The following is a 23248-nucleotide window of genomic DNA, read 5'->3' on the forward strand; positions in this document are numbered from 1 at the left end:
AATAATACCATCTTATTCTTTATGTTTGAAAACCTATAGCTTAATCTCTTCTCTGTCGAACATTATCTTATTCAGTATATGTTTAGTAAAGTTACCAAATGTATCCTAAATATTTTTGGCTTAATACCATGTTGGTTTTTGGCTAAATATTAAGATTTTCAAAGAATACATTTGAAATTATAAAAAAAAATGCAAATGTGTGGTCAACACAATCAAGGGACTAAGATGGTTTTTCAAATAACAAGGACTAAGTTATAATTTTGTTCAAAATATAAGGACTAAAGGATAATATGCTCAATTGTGAAGGGAACAAGTCTTAGTACCGTGTTTTGTATTCAATGTATGTTTTACATTCTGGTAGCTTTGGTAATTACATCTAGGCTTGTAATTTCTTCATGGACGAGAAAATCATGTTATTCACCCATTAAAGTGGCTCATCGGCTAGTTTGAAGTTATGCCATGGATTATGTGTGTATTACATGATTATAAGAGAAATTGTGTGCTTCATATTAAAGTAAATGTAAGAGAAAAGGACAGAGAAAGAAAAAAACGTAGAGAGAAAAAATGAAAATTGTATGTCACTGGGCCAGGCCTGGACAGGCGCCGGCGCTTAGTCACCCCGACTGCCTGATTACTTGTCCCGGACTAGGGAGACCAGATCAAATTCAGATAACTAGTTGATCCATAATTTGACTGTGCCCACCGAACTCAATCCAAGTGATGATAAGGAGTTTTTCTACTATTTGTTCCTCAAGCCGCCACTTGAAATAGTCATCCAACTCGTGCCACATTTGTCGAACTATTATTTGTTCATCAGTCATGATCTCCGACTTTTTCTACTTTTGTTTCTAAAACAAAAATAAACAAGATCATGATCCAGGGACTGTTTCTTACAACGTTGGTATTCCAAGTCATGACACATGAACAAAGCAAATGAAAAGTCTTTCTAAAGCAACGTGTTGTGTTGATTTCTTGTCGGAAAGAGAGACGATAACGTCAAGTCCAAAACTTATATATATATATATATATATATATATATATATATATATAGTCCATGCATTAATATATATTCATTTTGTCCAAATAATAGTTGAAGGCTTGAAGCCTCTGACCTCCACAAGCGAAGGCCTTCTTCCTCACCATTTCATATCCAGGTAACCTATTATTCTTTTCTCTCTTTCTCCTTTTTCTAATAAAGTACATGCCTTTTTTTTATTTGTCTATTATTTACTTTGACCTTTTATATCATGTATTCAACTGGGTTCATTTGATTTTTCTTTTCGTTTTTCGTGTGTTTGGTTGCTGGGAATTGATTTATAAGATTCAAACCCACCAAAAAAGATCGAATCTTTTCATTTCTACTATTTTATCAGCCTGTAAAGTTGATTTTTGATGCTGGGTTTTCTTTATTCTTTGCTCAAGTTTTGAGTTTCAAGTTTGTTCTCGGTTGGTTTGTGTGAGCTTTTGCATTTCTCTTGCTGTTGAATTGATTAGTGCGAGTTTTCTTCTTTGTTACTTGCTATGTTTGGTTGCTGAGAAAATTGAAAGGGAAACATGGAAAGATTAGGATTTGTTTAGTTTCTATTTGTAGATTGACTTAGCTAAAGTAAATAAATTGTTCCTTGATTCATGATGCATGGTTAGTTTAGCTGTTGTATTTGCTTATTTCTTTATTAAATTAGGGAATGGATGCCTATAAATCTTTAGTAGATTAAAGAAAGCTGTTTGTTCGTAGGAATGTTATATTCTAATTTTAACTTATCCAAAAAAAAAAAAGGGTATATTCGAATTTTGAAGTTTGTTATCATCTTGTATAGAAATTTGTGCATCTTAGCTTGGATTTGTTGATGTTGGCATAGTATGACTGAAAGGTATAGTAATGCAAGTGTGAGCTCGACTTCAAGTTTGAATAGCAGCTTTCCAGATACAGAGGATGACCAAACCATTGCAAGCATTTTAGCAGAAGAGGGAAATTCTCAAGTTGCAGGAAGGCTGGGGAAGAGACTCTCGCACTTGGACTCCATCCCGGTATTTTCCTTTCCACATCTGTATTTTCTAGTCCATACTACATGCTTGCATGTGTGTGACATTTCACATATTCTCAAGCTCACATGGGTGGTACATGTTTTTCTTCCATACGACAGAGAGGACCTTTTGAAGAATTATAGTAAATTTGGACCTCTACTGATCTTGTGCTCCACCAAACTGGTCTGTAGATATGTGATGCTAAACCAATCTATACTATAGTTTTGGGTGTTAGTTATGATGGGCGAAGCTGGGTTGTGATATCATTCCTTAATTTAAGCAAAACAATGGATAGTTCCGGGTACCCTTGTTGCAGCAAGGCTTTGAATTGATACAGTTCACGTGTATCTAACTTCCATCTATAGACAAGCAGCAGAAGTAGCTAACTGGAAATCTTCGGCCATCAAGTTTCTCCCCACAGTGAATCCTTCTGAAGTAAACAATAATCCGAACCTTAAAAATTAAGAAGCATGCCGAATCACCTGGTGAACCTGCATATACCTACCTAATAAGTCATCCTGAAAATATAAGATTAAAACTGTCAGTCTCTAAAATACAGAAGGAACCAGCTGTAAAACAATGAGAATTATTTGATATTTTTGGCCGCATAAGCCAAGCATACAATCGGTAGTTCCTTGCAGATAGTAAGGGTTGCATTGGTTCACTTTTTCTTCACATTAGCTCACAACAAGCATGTCTTTAGAGGAACTGAGTAGGAATTGCTCACTGGATTATGTTCGCCAAGGCTTCTTCAACAATTTCAGCAATTTTAGAACATATCCTGCACTTGCTTCTATGTTAGTGATTTGTTATATTTTTCTTTTAACCTAATATATTAACCAATGGCATGCATATTCGTCCTCTTTTCTTCTTCTTCTTCTTTTTTTTTTTTGCCTCATTTACCTCTGCTGTTGAGTAAGTTCTGTCTTTTTATTTAGTCATGTGAATGTTCATTGGTTCAATGTGTTGGCAGCACACTCCAAGGGTTAATGGTGAGATACCTGATGTGAATGATGCAACCTTAGACCATGAGCGGCTGTCTGAAAGGTTTGATGCTGTTATCCACCCTATATGCTGTTTCGTTTTCAGTCTCATATCATGCATTTCATTTTTAGCCTGTCTGTAATGTGGCATGCCAGTAAGTATTGCTATCTATTATTATGTGTTTGCCTTGTCTCACGGGTTCAATGAATTTTGTTTCAGTTGGTTGCATCCTTTCTACAGGCTTTGCATTTTTTATGGTTAAGTTAGCTTGGTGTTGCATGGCCCTATGGACATCTTTCTCCATTTATAGACTTCGCATTTTTTATGGTTAAGTTAGATCATCAAACTGGTTCAATGGCATGCTCACGCGCATGATTGTTGAAATATTGAATATATGGCATTTACCATCTGATGCCAAACGCTTGATTTCTTTTCTGTGCAAAATGGTTGGTTCATCTTTCAGTTGTCTTAGTAAGTGCTTTTTCAGGTTGGCTACATATGGTTTAGAAGAACTAAAAATCGAAGGTGATGGGAATTGCCAGGTGCGGCTACCATTACAAATTTCATTTTTCTGAACTGTTTATTCATGATTGTACATGTAAGGATGTTTGAAAGAGTCCCAAAGTCACTGTGAGAACTCTATTACAGAATATGCTTATAAATCACTGGTTTGACTTATTTGACAGTTTCGAGCATTAGCAGACCAGTTGTTTTGTAGTCCAGATTACCACAAACATGCAAGGAAACAAATAGTCAAGCAGGTAAGTTGGTAAATCTCCGCACACGATTGCACTAATTCATTATAACTTGGGAAAAATAGAGGTTGTGTTTTGGAAAAGCAGCCACTATTGGCCAACTTCAAATACATCCATGGGCCTGGTGGTATACACGAGTCTACATAGTGTTTTTTTTCTATGAAATTTCTGTCATGTTTCACTATTTTCCTTATTGTTTCATTCATCTTCCTTTTCAGCTAAAGCATCACAGAAAAATGTATGAAGGATATGTCCCAATGAAGTATAGAAGCTATGTGAAGAAGATGAAAAAGTTAGACTTCTATGGCGATGCCTACTAGTATTTTTTTCCCTGCAAAATTGGAAAGCATGCTTACAATAAATGTAGCTGCATTCTAATTCATTTTTTTGTGCGAACCTTACATGATACTAGGTCAGGGGAATGGGGGGATCATGTAACCCTACAAGCAGCTGCAGATAGAGTAAGTGGAGATTTATCTGTTTAGCTCCTTGATTGCTTTTTTCCTAATTAATTTATTGGATCTGTTTTTCTTAAGAACATAAATCATGAAACCTAATTGTTCTCATTCTTTGTAACTACTACTCACTTATGTGTGGAATGGGTATCCTCTGAACTTTTACGGGCATGCATTCAGTTTGGAGCCAAAATTTGTGTGTTAACATCTTTCCGGGACACATGCTATATCGAAATCTTTCCGAAAGACAGGAGTCCAACCAGAGGTAGATCTAAATCTGATACTATATCCCATATGTCATCGTTGCGATATTCTAATGTGTATAATGCTTATTATTAAATGGAACTCTGTGTTATGATTGATTCCCGTGGAGTAAATTGAAAGTCCAAATGCAAGTTCTTATTATCCTATCATTTGTAAGTCTTGCATGCTTTACCTATCTTGAGAAACTGAATATTTTATTTTACAATTATCACCTCCAATACCTTCTAATATCATGGGAATCTTGAAGCCAGTACCAGGATAAGGGTTGGGAGTTGAAAAGAAGAACTAACCTAACAAAGATCATTTTAACCACTTTTCTGCTTTTAGTATATTTGGATAAAATCTAACAGCTATAAGTTGAATGAAATTGCAGTAGTCTTGTTCTAATATTATGGCTGCTGTTCCTGTTTCCAGAAATTTGGCTAAGCTTTTGGAGTGAAGTTCATTACAATTCATTGTACGAAAATGGAGGTGAGGGACAAACCAATACTTGCAACATGTTTTTCCTTCAGCACTACAATTTTTTCTCTCTCTCATGTTACCTCCAAACTAATAACCTTCATGAAAACTGTCTGTTCCTACAGATGTTCCCACCAGAGTAGCAAGAAAAAAGTACTGGTTTTTCTAGATGTTTAACACGTCATCCGCAGATCGAGTTATCCACTGTTCCTTTGTTTTCTATACTTGTACGTAATACTCGAATAAGCAAGCAACCACAGAGTATATACGAAGCAAACATGTAACTTGATATTGAATGTAGATTATATTCATAGTTTTTATTTATTTATTTATTTTTTATTTTCTTAACTCATAAGCTTCTCGTCCGCAGAAAGTTCTAAGAGATTTCTGTCTAAAGGAAATAATCTTACTTCCTAGCTTTTCATTAACTTTTGCTGAGGTGCTTGTTGGAGCATCCTGAGCAACCCTGCTGCTTCACATGCGAACTTGGCAAGAATTTGGTACATATCTAGGAAGGAATCGAACAAACATGATAAATATGCAGAAGACTCATTACAACATTTCGCATCTAAATGCTATCCATTTAAGATGAATTCCAAGAAATTTGAGCCTTCTCCCCATCTATTTCTTGTATATATACAAGAAATCAGAAAATCATGTTGTTTGTGTTCAATATTCCTTCAAGGCGTTTCATTAGGTACCAGGTCGAACCCACAAAACGTCTTCTGAAGGATTTTGTATATGGCATTATTCAAGAGGTGATGGAACTATAAGCATCTTATTATTATTATTATTATTATTAATGTGAATGTTCAGGTCAGTTTGAGTATATTTTAATTAATTTTATAAGTTTTAAAATTAATAATTATATAAGTTTCTAGTGATTCTGAAATTTATGAAACTCAAATTAAATTAATAAGTTTTATGAAATAAATTTAAAATTTAACTAATATAATTATATTCAGGGAAAAAAAAAAAAAACAAGATCCTATGATACATTTTGTGTGGTCAAAAGAGCTTTAATGAGTATTCTCACTTGAAAGTTGCTGAAGATCTAGAGAACATAATGGAGCATCTGTAAAGAGATCCAGGACTGTACCATGTCCTGGTATTTCTGTCAGCCATGAAAAGAACTAGGAGATAAGCGCAAAATGAAAAGCATGAACTAATTTTTGTCCGTTCGATGCCATTAATAAAGTTGGAGTAAACTTCAAGAGATTCTAGGGCTTTTCATAGCTAATTATTGAGGTTTAAAGGCTGTAGATAAAGAGTTCTGTCGATAATCCATAAATTTCTGCGAAAACAAGTCCATGCGTAGTATATGAAATTGTTTAATGTTTAAGTTAGCGTAGAAGTAGAAGTAATGCGGTTTTAAAGGTTGTGTGTTATAAGTGATAGAAATAGTAAATGAAGATGATAAACGTGAAGGAATATAATTTTTTTTTTAGTGAATTAATAAATTTATTTTTCACATGGTAATTCAAGGAGTTTACATATATCCCATAAATCATGTTAATTTGCATGAAGACAAATTTTTATATAAAATATATATAATTTATTTTATAGATAATTATATGAAATAATAGCCTCGTGATTACATTCTTTGACTGTGAAAGAAAATAGATGTCTAATATTTCATGCAAATAAATGCCATATTTCAACCATACAAAACTTAATTGAAGAACATCAATATTTCATGGGACCTAATTAAGAAAAACAATACTTTGAGGGTCGAGATCATAATTTATGCATAGTTTGAGGTTATAACTTCTTTTCCTTTCTACTGCAACCGTCAGAACAACGCAGCTGATGTCTAAGATCTCACCACGTGTACTTTTTGCCACGTAGCCATTTCCTATTGGCTACTGTTTCAATTCATTTCCCACGTCAACACCCCTCCTCTGCCACCTGATTTAAGCCACTCCACTTTCTCTCCTCTTTTTCTCGTCAACCAAACAGAAAAAAAACATAAATCAATATCAGCTTCAAGTTCATACCACTTCTCTCTAGGAAATGCAATTCATCCTCTGGTATCTCCCTCTTTCCAGCTCTGCCTCTCTCTTTTTAAAAATATTAATTTTTTTTTTTTCAAAATATTTCAAGTTTTATACTTGTTATCCGGGAAATAAGAACCTGTCCAGACAGAGCACTGACCTTTCTTTTTCTTTCTTTCCCTTTCTTTTGCAGACGGATTGCTTCCTTCCTTCCTTACTTTCTTGATCGAGTGACAAGAATAAACTCGTGATCAAAATGAGTTTATTAAAATTAGGGTTCGGGTTAGTATTATTATTATTATCATTAAATTCAATTCCGTCAGAATCAGCTGTTTCGAGCATAGATCTAGGTTCGGAATGGATAAAAGTAGCGGTAGTAAACCTAAAACCAGGCCAAACCCCAATTTCTATAGCAATTAACGAAATGTCGAAGAGAAAAACCCCAGCTTTAGTTGCATTCCAATCTGGAACTCGGCTTTTAGGCGAAGAAGCATTGGGGATTGCTGCGCGGTATCCAGATAAAGTGTATTCACATTTGCGAGATATGTTAGGGAAATCGTATGAGAAAGTTAAGGGATTTCTGGAAGCAATGTATTTGCCGTATGATGCGGTGAAGGATTCGAGAGGGGCAGTTGCGTTTAGGGTTGAGGATGGGGATGAGGGTGGGAATGTGGGGTTGTATTCGGTGGAGGAGTTGTTGGGGATGATTTTGGGTTTTGCAGGGGATTTGGCGGAGTTTCATTCGAAGGTCGTGGTTAAGGATGCAGTGGTTGGAGTGCCGGCATATTTTGGGCAGGCGGAGAGGAGGGGTTTGGTTCAGGCGGCGCAATTGGCGGGGATTAATGTGCTTGCTTTGATTAATGAGCATTCTGGTGCTGCATTGCAATATGGGATTGATAAGGATTTTTCTAATGGGTCGCGGTATGTTGTGTTTTATGACATGGGTGCGAGTAGCACTTATGCTGCACTTGTTTACTTCTCAGCGTATAATGCTAAGGAGTTTGGAAAGACTGTGTCTGTTAATCAATTTCAGGTAAGTTTGGTTTCAGTAATTGGCATTTGGTGATCAGTGAGAATGTTTTGTTTGTTTTGTTCATTGTGTTGTGATAGATTTCTGTGTAAAAAAATGCATTATGTTTGAATATCGAAATAGGAGGCAGTGGATCCAAAAAAGAAATATCTTACTGAAAAGCTGCATTGTGGCCATTCTTCTTACATTAAGTCTGTGATTGTGGTTGCTTGTTCTGATCTGAATCGTGTCATTTGTGTTAGATGCTCCTCACCACTATCTTATGATAGCCTCAATGTTTTCACTTCCAGCCTTGTCCTATACAGCTTGTTGTTCTTCTTATGGATGATTAGTTCAGCACCGCTAGCAATGTTGTGAATGCTAATTATATTTCCAGGTTAAGGATGTCAGATGGGACCCAGAACTTGGAGGTCAGACTATGGAATCAAGGTTGGTGGAGTACTTTGCTGATGAGTTTAATAAACAAGTTGGAAATGGGGTTGATGTGAGGAAGTTTCCCAAGGCAATGGCTAAATTGAAGAAACAAGTCAAACGGACGAAAGAAATCTTGAGTGCAAACACTGTGGCCCCAATATCAGTTGAATCCCTCTATGATGATCGGGACTTCAGGTCAGTAGATTCTAAACAATTCCTTAAGTTCTTTTTGTTCATGTCTGTTTTCATGTACCTGTACTTTTTTTTCCCTACTGCACTGCCTCATTGCCTGCTGAGCAAATGTCTGGGTGCATATTTATGAGAATTTATTATTCCACTTTTTCTCACATTAGCCCCCTGTAATTTTTTTACACGATGAACATTCTTCTCTTTATGTGTGAAAAATTATCTTAACTGACTGTAATGTTGTTACAATACGCATGCATACTGGTGGTTAGACATTGAGTTGTGCTTGATGCTTATATTTCATCAGCACCTCTGTGGATATACCTTGCCCAAATCATTCAAACCATTATCTTTAATTTTTCTCCAGGAGCACCATAACACGTGAGAAGTTTGAAGAGCTCTGTGCAGATCTGTGGGACAGATCTCTTGTACCTCTCAAGGAAGTTCTGAAGCATTCAGGTTTAGACTTGGACGAGTTATATGCAGTAGAGCTTATAGGAGGTGCTACCAGAGTCCCTAAGTTGCAGGTTGGTACTATCTTCTTCAATTGTGTATAAGCCCACGAAAACTGATTAAGCTTCGTAACAATAGTTCAAATAAACTTAATGATAGTTGTTTAAAGCAATGGTATCTTAATCTACTACTATCACTGGTTTGAATAATACCTACTACTATCATTTTGTGTTTGCCTATACTATCCATCAATTTTAGCCATCTTAGTCTACCATTAGTCATGTCAACAATTTCCTCCTAAAATGAAGCTTCAGCTGGTAATCAAGCCCCACTGTGTCAGCTGCTGATATGTCTTTTTATTTGGTTCAACTGCCAATCTTTGTTCTTACTGTTTTGATTTGCACAATCTTGGAGAGCTAACAAGTCAGTAAAAAATCAATCTTTCATATCCCTTCTTTCTTTTTCTTTTTTTTTTTAATAAAAAAAACCCTGAATTATAGAAGAATGGTTACGGTGAAGATGATGTGTAAGCAGTAGAGGCCATGTGTTGTTACCACCATAAAAGAACAGGATAAGGGTAGTTTTATTATAAGGTCATTGTGATGTTAACGAATTGAAGTCAGCTCTTTAAGTTTCTGTTTGGAATAATCTCCTATACCATGCACTTAGCTGCTTATCAATTCATATCTCCCTTCAATCTTGAGCTTCTATTTCTGTGTTAGATCTGATTTGTGTTAAGGATGGAAATAAAAGAAAACTCTTTGGGCACATAACAGGCTAAGCTCCAGGAATTTCTTGGAAAGAATGAGCTGGACAAACATCTAGATGCCGATGAAGCTGTAGTTCTTGGTTCATCTTTACATGCTGCAAATTTGAGTGATGGAATCAAATTGAATCGCAAGCTAGGAATGGTTGATGGTTCATCATATGGATTGGTAGTTGAATTAGACGGACCTGATCTGCTGAAAGATGAGAGCACCAGGCAATTGCTTGTTCCTAGGATGAGAAAACTCCCCAGTAAGGTAAATAACATGGTAAAACGACTATCTTGTGTTTGGAAAGGTCAATCAGAAAAACCATTTTGATGCCCCAAATGCCTCAAAATTTGCTTTCCAGTTGTACTTATTATGCATGGATTATTTTATTTTATTTTACAGATGTTCAGATCCATCATTCATACAAAAGATTTTGAAGTTTCACTGTCATATGAGCCTGATCTTTTACCACCTGGTGTTACCTCCCCTGTTTTTGCTCAGTATTCTGTGTCTGGTCTAGCAGATGCAAGTGAGAAGTAAGGATATCTATACTCTGAATCATTTCTGGATTTATATAAGGCTCAATGCTTGTATCTTGAATCATTTTCCTTCACAAAAACTTCTAACATCACATTTCTCTTCTGTTCTTCCTTTGTGTTGCTAGGTATTCCTCTCGGAATTTGTCATCCCCCATCAAGGCAAATCTGCATTTCTCTCTTAGCAGAAGTGGAATTCTTTCTTTGGATCGAGCTGATGCTGTTATTGAAATATCAGAATGGGTGGAAGTTCCTAAAAAGAACCTGACTGTGGAAAACACAACCACCACATCTCCAAATATAACACTTGAAACTGACACTAAGAACACTACAGAAGAAAGTGATGAAAAGTTGAATTCTGATGGTGTGACTGACAACACATCCATCAACGTTACTGAAGAACCAAGTACTACTGAACCCATTACAGAGAAGAAGCTGAAAAGGCGGACTTTTAGGGTTCCCCTGAAGGTACAAACAAGCTTTCAGTTCTAAAAGTTTTTTCACTTGTATGCTAGAAAGTTTTATGATAGTGAGTTTTGTGTTTCACACCTCTATTGTTGCTTATTTCTATTGTTTATATTTATAGATTGTTGAGAAGACAGTGGGACCTGGAATGCCTCTGTCGGAAGAATATCTAGCTCAAGCTAAAAGAAAATTAGAAGAATTGAACGAAAAGGATGCAGAGCGAAGAAGAACTGCCGAGTTGAAAAATACTTTGGAAGGATATATATATTCTACTAAAGAAAAGGTTTGGAATTTTTGATCAATTCAACTTTTAGTTTAAAAATAAAGATTAGACTGTTCCATTTCTTGTGACGACCACCTTTCCTTGGAACTATTAATCTTGATTTGATTGCTATTATAAATTTAGAGTTTTATTATGAATAGTCAGCATTCCATTTCCTTTAATTTATTGTTGATATCCTTACCTGCTGTGCCAGCTTGAGACAACTGAAGAGTTTGAGAAAATTTCTACTGATGATGAACGGAAATCCTTCATTGAAAAGCTTGATGAGGTGAGCCTTTCTCTCTCTCTTTTTTCCAAGTATTTTTGGGAACTTAGAAGGGTCCATGATATTAGCTTCTCTGCCTAAACTTGTGACATGGGAGCATGTTGTATTGTTTTAGGTCCAAGAGTGGCTGTACACAGACGGTGAAGATGCCACAGCAAAAGAGTTTCAGGAACGCCTAGATTCACTAAAAGCTTTTGGTGACCCAATATTTTTCAGGTGTGATATTTTCTGGCTGTAGTTGGGGCATCTAATTAGATTCTAACTGTTGTTATTTACACAAGTGATTGGCTATTTGAATTATTAATTCCAACTTGTGAATTTTTTTGATATAGGTATAAAGAACTTTCAGCAAGACCAACAGCAATAGAGTTAGCTAGAAAGTACATTGGTGAGCTGCAACAGGTACTTCAGATACTGCATTTCAATCACATGCTTTATAAAAAATGTTTATTTTTCCTTGGGCTCAGATTATGTTGTCATTCACTATTGCCATCTTGATCATGAAGCTGGAAAAAAAAAAAAAAAAAAAAACCTAGTCCGGAAAAATGGATGAATTTATAATTAACTAATATGTTTATTTGTGGAAATGCACCCTTCCCAATGGATTTTACTATTCTTCTTTTTTTTTGGGTCCCATAATCCCTGTCACTTTGAAAAGTTAATCAAGGATCATTGTATTTTAAAAATATCCCCGGGGTGTGGAGGGGCTTTTGTTTATGGGACAGACAGCAGTCTTTTGCTGATCTGTCTATTTCAGCTGCTCAAATTGAATACGATAAAACTGTGGGACAGAGGAAGCGACATGTTGATATCTAGTAATCTACTTGCTTGGATAAAAGCTAAATACAGGAAAGAAAAAAAAAAAACCAAAGCTTTGATAGGCTAGCATTTCAACCATTCATTAAATATTATTTTCTTTGTGGCTTAATTTGAAGACAGCATAATAAGCACAGTGACCATTTCTTTTATCATTTCCTGCAGATTGTACAGGGCTGGGAGACAAAGAAACCTTGGCTTCCGAAGGACAGAGTAGATGAGGTTTTTTCCGCACCTTAATCTAACATGGCCTCCTCATGAGATTTTCTGGAATCTGTTTACGATTGGAACAATCTCTAGTGATGCTTACAAATGGATTTTGTGAATGTGTGGTTTTGCAGGTGGTGAGTGATGCTGACAAGTTAAAGAGTTGGCTGGATGAAAAGGAGGCTGAACAGAAGAAGTAAGTGTTCAAAGAGTTGGTTCTGCATACAAGGAGATTTTTATTATTTTATTTTCTTGCCTATGGGCATGTTCAAATCCAAGTGATTACAAAGTCGTTCTTCCTCCCTATTTCCCAACAGGGCTTCAGGATTCAGCACACCAGTACTGACATCTGAAGAAATATATTCGAAGGTGTTGAATCTGCAAGACAAGGTATTACTGCAAGTCTCAGCAACTTCTTTATTACGAAACGAGAATTTGATACCGCCGTAAAGATTTTCCTGCCTGTGTGTGCCATTTCAATTGATATTTGATTGGTGTTTATATAGGTCGCCAGTGTTAACAGAATTCCCAAGCCAAAGCCAAAAGTTGAGAAGCCTAAGAAGAACAAAACTGAGACCAGCGGAGACAACACGAACAGTGCTGACTCAACTTCTGGGGAGACTCCTGAAAAGGAGAAACAAACAACTGATTCAGATGGTTCCGCCGAAGAAAAAATCAACCCGGAGGGATCAGCTGATGAAAAAGCCAACCCAGAACCCGAAGTTCACGATGAGTTGTGATGATTAGATTAAACTGAAACGACTCTCAGGACCATTGTAGACAACATGCCTTCTGAGTTTAAAACATGGAGGCGCTCTCATAGGAAAAGAAAAGATGGGGGGGAGTACTGCTATTTTAATCAGCAGAAGAACACATTAGACCCTATTTTTCCAGGACGGCTGCTTATTTATCATCCTTGAGATTCATGATTGTCCTGGCTGACCATCTTTTGATATGCTGAAAGAACCATATAGAAAGAACTCCCCTTTTCTTTGTTAATTGTAGCACTCGTAAGATTATACCCACTGAAATTAAGGGGCATTTACTGAATTACCAGTTTACCCCTCTGGGAGTTTTGATCATGTTTATGTTTTTCCTTTCGCAACAATCTGATAGCTATAAACTTTCTATAATCGAGTAAGAGCATGCATGGAATTTAGTTTTTGCTCACATGATTTTGATGCTCTTGTTTTTCTTGATCTTACCAGTAAAGCAGAAGGTAAAGTCTGAGAATTAGTCTCTGGGTCAACCAAAAATTTTCCTTGATTTATAATTATGTTTTGGATAACAAGTTTCAGGTTAATAACTATCGCTCTAAATTTCAACAACTATCTTCCATGTTTAGTTTTAAATTCAAATACTAAGATAAATATTTAAAACTTAATATTAAATTTATTTAAATTCAGGGGATGCCATGAACTTGCGAGCAAAATCTTTGTGAACCCACAAGTGGGCTCACATGAGGCCGCCATAGGGCTGTGGTGGTATGTGGACTGTGCTCTTTTTAAGTTTGGCCCATTTGTTTCTCTGAAAAAACCTTCGGCGCCATAATGCCCAAGACAACCTTTTGGGCTTTCAAGGAAACCTCAAAATGGAGACATAAAAAATTGTCTCAAACTCATCAGTGTTTCGAATCATGAAGCAAAGGCTATTATCAGTTGGGGAACAAGGGAGCCATCATGTCTTCAGTCAAAACAAAAGAATAACCCAGTTAGGAAAATCGGGTCAAATCGAAGATGCAATCAAAGTTTTCACTCAAATGGCCCAGAAAAACACAGTCACATACAATTCAATGATCTCTGTCTATGCGAAAAATGGAAGAATCAATGCTGCACGCAACCTGTTCGATAAAATGCCTCGCAGAAATTTAGTTTCTTGGAACACTATGGTTTCTGGATACTTGCATAATGGGAAGTTTGATGAAGCTTATAAACTGTTTGTTATAATGCCTCGAAGGGACTTATTTTCTTGGACTTTGATGATTACTTGTTATACGCGTAATGGGGAGGTTGAGAAGGCGAGGGAGTTGTTTGATTCGCTTCCGTGTAGTTATAGGAAAGGTGTTGCTTGTTGGAACGCGATGATTTCAGGTTATGTGAAGAAAGGGAGAGTTAATGAAGCTAAGAGGTTGTTTGATGAAATGCCGGTTAAGAATTTAATTTCATGGAACTCAATGCTGGCTGGGTATACTCAGAATCGAAAAATGCGATTGGGTTTGGAGTTTTTCAATGAAATGGATGAACGCGACGTAGTTTCATGGAATTTGATGGTTGATGGGTTTATCCAAGTGGGTGATTTGGATTCTGCGTGGAAGTTTTTTCAAGAGATTCCAAAGCCTAATGTTGTTTCTTGGGTTACAATGTTAAGTGGGTATGCACGAAATGGAAATATTTTGGAGTCTAGGAGGCTCTTTGACCAAATGCCGAGTAGAAATATTGTTTCTTGGAATGCAATGATTTCTGCTTATGTTCAGAGATGTGAAATTGATGAGGCTAGTCGGTTATTTGAGGAGATGCCGGAGAGGGATTCTGTGTCATGGACTACTATGATTAATGGGTATGTTCGTGTTGGTAAGCTTGATGAAGCAAGAGAGTTGTTGAATGAAATGCCTTACAGGAACATTGGGGCCCAAACAGCAATGATTTCTGGTTACATACAATGTAATAAAGTGGATGAAGCTAGAAGATTCTTTGATGAGATAGGCACCTGGGATGTGGTTTGTTGGAACGCTATGATTGCAGGTTATGCACGCCATGGAAGAATCAATGAAGCTCTCTGTCTATCCAAACGAATGGTCAATAAAGACATGGTCACATGGAATACCATGATTTCTTGTTATGCTCAAGAAGGCCAAATGGATAGAGCCGTGAAGATCTTTGAAGAGATGGGGGAGAGGGATTTAGTATCTTGGAACTCATTAATTGCCGGTTTCATGCTAAATGGGCAGAATTTGGATGCTCTAAAAAGTTTTGCATTGATGGGGCATGAAGGTAAGAAACCTGATCAGTTAAGTTTTGCTTGTGGACTAAGTTCATGTGCCACTATTGCAGCCCTGCAAGTTGGGAACCAACTTCACCAGGTGGTTGTGAAGAGTGGTTATTTGAATTATTTAGTTGTCAACAATGCATTGATCACCATGTATGCTAAATGTGGAAGAATCTTGGAAGCTGAGCTTGTGTTCAATGGAATTTGTCATGCTGACGTCATTTCCTGGAATTCTTTGATTGGTGGGTATGCAATAAATGGATATGGAAAAGAGGCACTTAAACTCTTTGAGAAGATGGCTTTGGAAGGGATGGCTCCTGATGAAGTCACCTTCATTGGTATTTTGTCTGCATGTAATCATGCTGGCATGGTTGATCACGGCCTAAAATTGTTCAAATGCATGAGTAAAGTGTATGCTATAGAACCCTTGGCGGAGCACTATGCTTGTATGGTTGACTTGCTTGGACGGGTGGGGAGGTTAGACGAAGCCTTTGAAATAGTGAGGGGAATGAAGGTGAAAGCCACCGCAGGAGTATGGGGTGCATTACTCGGGGCTTGCCGGGCACATGGGAATCTGGAACTTGGAAGGCTAGCTGCTCACAAGCTTTCGGAATTTGAACCTCATAAAACATCAAATTATGTGCTCTTGTCAAACATTCACGCAGAAGCAAACAGATGGAATGAGGTGCAGGAAGTAAGGATGTTGATGAACGCAAGTAGCACGGTAAAAGAACCGGGATGCAGCTGGGTTGAGGTGAGAAATCAAGTGCACGGCTTTCTGTCTGATGATTCAACTCAGTCTAGACCGGATATTGGCGTTACTCTGGCAAGCTTAAATTCTCACATAAGAAACGCATTTCACATCTCTGAAGTCTCTGCTTGACTATACGATTTTACTTTGGAGGTCACAGTGTTTGTTCATCTGTGTTCTATTAGCAACTTGTACATTAGGAAATATACAATTCAATGTAAACCATGTAAACTCAGAACAGAATGCCTCAGTCTTGAGCTGATTCATTTCTTTTCGTCTAACCATATTTTTGAAATTGTTATGATTCTTTTAATTTTTAAATTATTATTTTTTATTTTTGGATAAAATCTGAAAAAAAATATTTAATAATAACATAACTAAGCTAAAAAGAACCTTCCAGCCTAATTTGAAGGTCTTTCATCAGTGAACCAAGGATGTAGAATTTCCTAATAAAATTTAAACATCATCCAATTATCACTCTATATAACTCAGACCTCTTCTTATTAAATATCTGTACAGAGCTCTTCACATAGCTCAGTGATGAAAGATCAACAACTGTCAGATCAGAAGCACTTACATTGATGGAGAAAGGCGAAGTAGAAGTTTCCATTTATTTCTAACTGACGAGTTCCAAAAGATAACAGCACAGTTATACAAAAGAGAAGCAACTCCATTGAAAGAACCAACTAAAAGAAACCACATTAAACATTGGTCACAGTCTTGATTATCCAAATGTCATAAGCTGCCATTTAACACAAAACAACCTTTGTCAAGAAACAATCTTTCCTGTCGTTTTCCTCTATACGTAAGAATTTCATTTGGGATTGAGGCCTGGTTACATCCCCATAAATTTCCTCTAGGATGCTTTGCCACTTGAAAACATCGAGTCAGACATATTCAAGTCTATTTGGAAATGCTTGCAAGCATTTTCAAATCCGGCTTTGTCATTGCCTTTTTTCTGCATGACTCAGCTTATTTAGCTTTCTTGCCATTAATGTCACTGTACACAAGGCGTGGATTTATAAGCGATCAAAATGTGTTTGGTTAGAGGAACAAAGACATAAATATAAAATAAATATATAAATAAATGCGTTTTTGTTATAGTTTTAAAATGAATTTCTGTATTTTTAAAATAATTTAAAATAAGAGTTATAAGGGGATATATCTTTTTTGTTTTTTTTGTTTTTCTCTTCTATTTCTAGATAGTAATCAAATGCTTGGTGATAGAACTATGAGACTCCATATAACATTTTCATCCCTTCTAGTTAGTTTCTGATTCTTCTTCTCTGCTGCTGGAAGCCGCAAATAGCACTTACCATTCTGCCTCCCTCCCACTGCGACACAGACAATGGTAATTTGAGTTTGGCTTGCTGTATATTGTGTTTTTTCTATGGATCGAAGGAACAAAAAGACAAAATTAAAGGGCCAGATCGTAAAAAACCCTCTTAAATTTCAGGAAAAAAAGAGAGAAAATTATGTTAATTTCCATTAGCTATTAACAATTGGAATAACATCTAAACGTTTTGAAACTTATAGGGTAACATCGAAAATTCTTAAGATACAAAAGTAGAAGTGCAACATTGATGACTATATATGCATCGTAATTTGCATTGTAGCAATCACCAAGTCCTTTTATTTACAGATCTATTGAGATTTTATTCCAAACCTGTGCAGGAGTAGAATAACTTGTGATTTTATCCCAGCTATACTAACAACAACATATACTGATATGATCAAGGATTGGATTGAAACGACTTTCCTTTCGAACCCCTTTGTGTCTGTATGAATATAATGAGAAACTACAAGATCCTATACATCTCTATCTATGGATATGTCGAAGTATATCAGACTCTTATTTCTTTACATTATTGAAGTTTCCTTCAGCTTCTCAGACCTTCAAAATTCTTTGTACGATTCCTGGAATATAAGAAATGTGTGTTTGACCTTAATCGGATGACTCTAGCAAAGGTTTCTATAGTGCAATTAACTGTGACTGTAACCATTCAAATGTGACTTCTGCCATTTCCATGCAATCTGCAAACTCTTCTTAAGGTCAGTATATTGAGCTTTCCAGTTTAGCTCTTGTTTTATTTTGGAAGGGTCACTGAAGACCTCAGCATAGTCTCCTGGCCGGCGATTGAGGTATTCAACCTTTATGTCCACACCTGTTGCCTTCTTACATGCTTCGACAAACTCCTTCACTGATCTACCTGTGATTGAAAGGAATCAAGCAATCTTCAGGATCAAGAAATGCAAGAAAAACTGAAACACTCAAAATGGAAAAATATGAAATTGAATTTCAACAAAAAAAATATTGTAAAAAAACCTTTTCCAGTTCCAACATTGTAAATGCCAACTTTTCGAGGCTTTGCATGGGCAAGAGCTTTCACATGGGCATCGACCAGGTCAGTGACATCGATATAGTCCCGTACACACGTGCCATCTGCAGTTTTATAGTCTATCCCTTTAACCTGAAGCCATTGACATAAGCAGAACTTCACTTCCTTGATGTGAGTATGATCATATATATTAATGGATTAATATCATGGGGAGGTAGCCCCAACACTGAATTGTGATTTTCTGTTTTAAGTTACCTTGAGTCCTGGTATTATTCCTCGAGCTGCATCAAAACAAGCGCCAGAGATTCGGCCATGCACACGAAGTTCAGGTTGCGGAGCTTCCCCTAATCTTCCTTCTGGATCAGACCCAATAACATTGAAGTATCTGTAAACATGGGCATTATTTTGATCAGAGTGCTGGCTGCTGGACAACAGTGGAAGAAAGATATCTGTGAAATTAGATAAGGAAAATTCATGCAAAATCACTAAATTAATTTTCAGAGAACAGGGATAACTGATTCATCATCGAATTCAGAAATTGTACTTCAATGTCTGATAAATACTGTCGAAGTCCTCGATAGGACATCCAGGATTAAGCAGAGGGAAACATGGTACTAACAACAATCGAAGCCAGAGCACCACTTACCTTAGGATCATGACAGCCATGTCAGTGGTTTTTGAGAAGTCAATTATGATATCTTCTGCCATTTTCTTGGCTTTTCCATAGGGGTTGATTGGAAGCTGAAATCACACACCAGTTAAACGAGTGAAGCACGAGTAAAAATGAGCTATGGGGACATTTTGTTCTTGAGTCAGAATAATCTTCAACACAAGAATTACAAAATTCCTCTTTAGTTGAACAGACATGCTAGAGTCACTACTGGTCAACACCTCAAGGGGCTATTTCATATCTAAATGGTCTAATTCATATTATATTGTTTAGTTAAAGAAGAGGTTTCTGGCGTGTCATACGGGGGTTGAGCTACAACATTTGCATATTGGAGGGGGAAAACTCATCATAGTTGTCACACGTACGAGGCGTCGCGGTGATTGTCCATAAAAAAAAAAAAATATAATAGTCTATCTATGGTATATATAATGAAACAAGAAATTCTTGTCTTTTATCAATTAAATATGGACTGGAAATAATCACCTAGTATTCTGGTTACTAGGAACCCTAACTAATCTCAAAGACCGGGTACGGAGATTGGTTGCGTAAAAGTAAGGTATTAACACCCCAACTACACCTTACCTAAGGTAGGCTACATTGTTTGAATGTCTGATAAAATCTAAGATCTTGTTATGTTTTCTAATTGTTGGTCTGTTTAAGGTTAAAAAAAAAAATCATTTTTAATAAGGAGGTTTTTATCTTAATGGGGTAGAAACTAACTGTTCTAGCGTCGGAAAGAAATATTTTAATATCTGGAATACGTATTATGTGCAATGTCGTACCCCAAATACTAAAAGACAAACAAAATAAATTTTTTGTTATTTTTGTAATTTTGGCCAATGTTCTCTTGACTTTAATAAACTAGTTTATTAAAACCAAAATGCATGCTAAAACATTGTTTTTTGATATATGAAAAGCACAATATAATTTTTTTTTTAACTATGAGACACTTGGCCGTATGCACAAAAAAATATTTCTTTTTTAAATTTTTTGTATTTTTTGACAAAACCGGTATTTTAATACCGAATTCGTATTTTTTACGACATAAAATATAGATCAATATTAAGCAAAAGGCGTATAGCAAAAGATGGAAAAGTCACAAAATTTTGAAAATAAAATTTTCAATCAATTCAAATTTTTTTAACTTGGATGTATTCGGCCCAGTTCAGTGGGCTGGGCCAAACCTGGCCCAAATGCATGGGTTAGGCCAAAAAAAAAAGAACAATGGATGACCCTCCACTATTCACATGCAGCGTGAACATCGGAGGGTGACCAGAGAACGAAGGTAACGGTGGGCGTAACTAATCGGACGTCGACTAGCTGCTCATAATGCTGACAGTGGGGGGTGATGTCGTTGTGGTGGGGGATTGCGGTGGTTGACGTTGCTCCCTCCTCTGTTTTTTTTTCTTCTGTTTTTTCTTTCCTTTTCTCCTCCTCTTTTCTCTCTTTTCTGCTCTTCGTTCTTCCCCTCTTTCTTCTCCTCTCTCATTATGTTCTCTCTACTTCTTCCTTTTGTTATGCTCTCCCCCTCTGCATTTATAGGTAAAAACATAAGGGAGAGAGAGGTTGGGGTGGCCCCTATGCTGCCGCCCCAAACTGCCCAAGGGGTACATCCCCTCCATTCTTCCACGACGTGGCAAGCAAGTGAGTTGTATCAGTGTCTTTTTGAGGTTTAAGAGAGAGAGAGGGAGTCAATGAAAACAGGGGAGAAAAGTTTTCTTCTTCCCCTATTTCGCGTGTCCAGGGGAAGAAGAAGACCCACAGTGCCAGCAAAATGGCACTGTTTTCGATCCTTTTTTTTTTTTTTTTTTTCATGAATAGTATATGAAACAACGCCGTTTTGGACAAAACACGCCGTTTCATTTAAAAAAAAAAGGTGGCAAAAATGTGTCAGAGTTCACATTGGTCCTCAATTTGTTATTTGTTCAATCGAGTCCTTAATTGCAATTTTGATTTAAAAATCAATGTAATTGCATCCCTGCCAAAAATAAAACAATGGCCCTGAAGTTGGTCGCCTTTTTCATTTTGATCTTTGGTCTTGAATTTATGCAATTTGACCTTCAATTAAGCAATAAACTTCTAATCTCTTCAATTTGGCCCCTGATTCAGTTTAATTACAACCCCTCCATTTACATATGTTTTACATTTTGGTCCTTGGTTTTGGATTTCTTCAATTAAGTCCCTAATTGGCCATCAAACTTCAATATTTATGCAATTAAGCCCTTGATTTGACCAAATTATCTCTCAAAAATTATAATTTGACTATGAAACTTTAATTTCTTCCAATTAAAGCCCAAATTAACTCCAAAACCAATTTTTCTTACAATAAAAAACTCCACAAATTCAATTAAACCTTCAATAAAATTTAATTGAGTCCATAAACATCTGATTTTGGACTTTTCTTCCTCAAATTGAATTTTCTTTATCAACAGGGATTCTCATCAGTCAACAAAATACTGTCAAATTTTAATCTTTGTATTTTTAAACCTCTTCAACCACTTTTTAACCATTTTTTGAGTGTTCTCGCATCTTTTTTTCACTATTATATTTTTTGATAATATTTTTTTTTTATTTTTTTTGTATTTTATATTTTTTTTGCAGAGGGAAAAAATGTGAAATGGGTTATGACAATATTATAGATCCAAGAGTGATAGCGTAAACCAGAAACTTACCTGAGGAGTTTGTTCTGTAATCGGCATCTTAACAGGCTCGCCGTAAGTTGCACAAGTGCTAGAATAAATCAATGTCTTCACCTTATGTGCTGCCATTGCTTCTAAAACTACCAAGGTATTTGATGTGATGTTGTGATAATATCTGCACAGCATGGTAAAAGTTAATTCTAGAGACAACTGCTAGCAGATACTTTGAGATGACAAGGAAGAACTGTACTTGTATGAAAAACAATTTAGGACAGCGACCGGATGCAAACAGTAGATTTAGCAAGATAAATGTTCGAAATTGAAGATTCGAAGTATACCTGAGAGGCTCCATTGTACTCTCACCAGCATATGCAACAGCAGCGAAATGCATCACAGCATCTAATGCATTCTCAGCAAAGATTTTGTTTACAGCTTTTGCATCTCCCAAGTCTGCGTATATGAACAGTAACCGCCCTGGCTCCGGCAATAGATCTCGGAGAACTTTAACAGCGCCCAGATTCCCTCGAGAAACATTGTCCTGACAGAGAAGGCATAGAGATTATAAATCCAGAAAAGAATCCATCCCACCAACACAATTTCCAGCTAAAAAGTTATCTTCAATACCAGTCTGCTAAACAAAACCAAGATCAGATCCTCACAAGTTATAAAACCAAACACTTCTACAGGAACCCTCCTAAAATCCAACCACAAAACAAACAAAATATTGCAGTTCTGGTAAAGAAAGCACGCATGGCCAGTGTCAGAAAGGAAGCAAGAATAGAAAGAGAACATAGAGATTAACTAGCCAGAGAATCAGACAAACCTCTTCAAATATTCTAAGAGAACATGGAACTGATCAAGGAACTAGACAACCTTTTTAGTGATTTTAAGAGAGCAGAAGGACACCACATGAAGTGTCAAGGACTGAATGAGTTCTGAAGATAAGTAACTGGAATATTATATGAACATTTAAAGTCAACTTGTAGTAGGGATGTTGAATTTTCTACTTGGAAATGAATAAAGAATGGACCAGTAGTGAGGATGTGATGGAAAATTAAAGGTAAAGACTTTGAAAGTGGGTGATGAAACTGCCATTGTTGAGAAAGAGAGACTTGGACCAAGTTCAATGGTCTTCATGGATACGGAACCTTTTGAAATGAGAGGGAAATTCATGCAATGCAGAATAATAATTCCACATTTGTGTTTTCAAAAGCGAAAAGAAATTCGATGCATATATGTACACAAATACTCCAGCAATTGTATTTGGATCCCTTCTATATCCCTATAAATCAAAATTCTTCCCTCTCTCCTTTTAATAAACTTTTTTTTTTATTTAAATATATATTAAAAAAACTTTTAAAAAACAACCATTACTATAATTTTAAAAATATTCCGACTCTAGCACCCCAAATCCTAGTTCTTGCCAGGGAGAAATGGTTTGCGTATGGTACATGCAACCCATGGTCCCAATATATATATATAGGAGGTCCCTCTCATGCATTAATCAAGAGTTGTGGT

General features: G+C 36.4%; 4 protein-coding genes across 7 annotated transcripts; 3 read left to right on the forward strand and 1 right to left on the reverse strand.

Moving 5' to 3' along the window:
* The first annotated feature begins 815 nt into the window (after positions 1–815).
* LOC118033208 (OVARIAN TUMOR DOMAIN-containing deubiquitinating enzyme 11) lies at positions 816–5281 on the forward strand. 3 transcript variants are annotated; one of them, XM_073405184.1, is made up of 10 exons: positions 816–1154; positions 1917–2028; positions 2999–3072; positions 3497–3551; positions 3696–3770; positions 3983–4056; positions 4177–4225; positions 4400–4484; positions 4898–4954; positions 5068–5281. In XM_073405184.1, the coding sequence occupies exons 1-10, from the start codon at positions 934–936 to the stop codon at positions 5109–5111; spliced, it is 846 nt and encodes a 281-aa protein (XP_073261285.1). In that variant the 5' UTR covers positions 816–933; the 3' UTR covers positions 5112–5281. The 3 variants fall into 3 exon arrangements, with proteins under 3 accessions (XP_073261285.1, XP_034893995.1, XP_073261286.1); XM_035038104.2 differs by having other exon boundaries at positions 1018–1154; positions 1860–2028; XM_073405185.1 differs by having other exon boundaries at positions 1041–1154; positions 1818–2028.
* Positions 5282–6824: 1543 nt separating this feature from the next.
* On the forward strand, positions 6825–13428 carry LOC118033107 (heat shock 70 kDa protein 17). Its single transcript, XM_035037955.2, has 15 exons — positions 6825–6972; positions 7130–7969; positions 8343–8575; positions 8934–9093; positions 9796–10041; positions 10177–10310; positions 10439–10778; positions 10897–11058; positions 11252–11326; positions 11439–11539; positions 11656–11725; positions 12305–12361; positions 12481–12542; positions 12664–12736; positions 12853–13428. Exons 2-15 carry the CDS (start codon positions 7193–7195, stop codon positions 13084–13086), a joined length of 2724 nt encoding a protein of 907 aa, XP_034893846.1. The 5' UTR covers positions 6825–6972; positions 7130–7192; the 3' UTR covers positions 13087–13428.
* A 227-nt stretch (positions 13429–13655) lies between these two features.
* On the forward strand, positions 13656–16363 carry LOC118033108 (uncharacterized). The gene has a single exon (XM_035037956.2). The coding sequence runs from the start codon at positions 13983–13985 to the stop codon at positions 16212–16214; it is 2232 nt and encodes a 743-aa protein (XP_034893847.1). The 5' UTR covers positions 13656–13982; the 3' UTR covers positions 16215–16363.
* Positions 16364–17599: 1236 nt separating this feature from the next.
* Positions 17600–22708, reverse strand: LOC118033112 (probable UDP-arabinose 4-epimerase 3). 2 transcript variants are annotated; one of them, XM_035037961.2, is made up of 7 exons: positions 22355–22547; positions 22069–22268; positions 21764–21905; positions 19068–19162; positions 18677–18806; positions 18409–18553; positions 17600–18292 (listed from the first exon to the last, which is right to left on the reverse strand). In XM_035037961.2, exons 1-7 carry the CDS (start codon positions 22520–22522, stop codon positions 18066–18068), a joined length of 1107 nt encoding a protein of 368 aa, XP_034893852.1. In that variant the 5' UTR covers positions 22523–22547; the 3' UTR covers positions 17600–18065. The 2 variants fall into 2 exon arrangements, with proteins under 2 accessions (XP_034893852.1, XP_034893853.1); XM_035037962.2 differs by lacking the exon at positions 22355–22547 and adding an exon at positions 22554–22708 and having other exon boundaries at positions 17604–18292.
* Between the last annotated feature and the right edge of the window lie 540 nt (positions 22709–23248).

This window comes from Populus alba, chromosome 16 (assembly GCF_005239225.2).
Source record: "Populus alba chromosome 16, ASM523922v2, whole genome shotgun sequence".
In the NCBI taxonomy this organism is placed as follows: Eukaryota; Viridiplantae; Streptophyta; class Magnoliopsida; order Malpighiales; family Salicaceae; genus Populus; species Populus alba.

Excerpts from the sequence above, each read along its gene's own strand:
- LOC118033208 (XM_073405184.1), top strand. The coding sequence starts at position 934 with ATGAAAAGTCTTTCTAAAGCAACGTGTTGTGTTGATTTCTTGTCGGAA. Across the intron at positions 4,485-4,897 it reads AGACAGGAGTCCAACCAGAG|AAATTTGGCTAAGCTTTTGG; the intron begins GTAGATCTAAAT and ends TCCTGTTTCCAG. Across the intron at positions 4,955-5,067 it reads TTCATTGTACGAAAATGGAG|ATGTTCCCACCAGAGTAGCA; the intron begins GTGAGGGACAAA and ends CTGTTCCTACAG.
- LOC118033107 (XM_035037955.2), top strand. The coding sequence starts at position 7,193 with ATGAGTTTATTAAAATTAGGGTTCGGGTTAGTATTATTATTATTATCA. Across the intron at positions 10,779-10,896 it reads CTTTTAGGGTTCCCCTGAAG|ATTGTTGAGAAGACAGTGGG; the intron begins GTACAAACAAGC and ends TTATATTTATAG. Across the intron at positions 11,059-11,251 it reads TATATTCTACTAAAGAAAAG|CTTGAGACAACTGAAGAGTT; the intron begins GTTTGGAATTTT and ends CTGCTGTGCCAG.
- LOC118033108 (XM_035037956.2), top strand. The coding sequence starts at position 13,983 with ATGAAGCAAAGGCTATTATCAGTTGGGGAACAAGGGAGCCATCATGTC.
- LOC118033112 (XM_035037961.2), bottom strand. The coding sequence starts at position 22,522 with ATGTTCTCTTTCTATTCTTGCTTCCTTTCTGACACTGGCCATGCGTGC. Across the intron at positions 22,269-22,354 it reads TGGTTTTGTTTAGCAGACTG|GACAATGTTTCTCGAGGGAA; the intron begins GTATTGAAGATA and ends CTTCTCTGTCAG. Across the intron at positions 18,554-18,676 it reads GAATAATACCAGGACTCAAG|GTTAAAGGGATAGACTATAA; the intron begins GTAACTTAAAAC and ends CAATGGCTTCAG.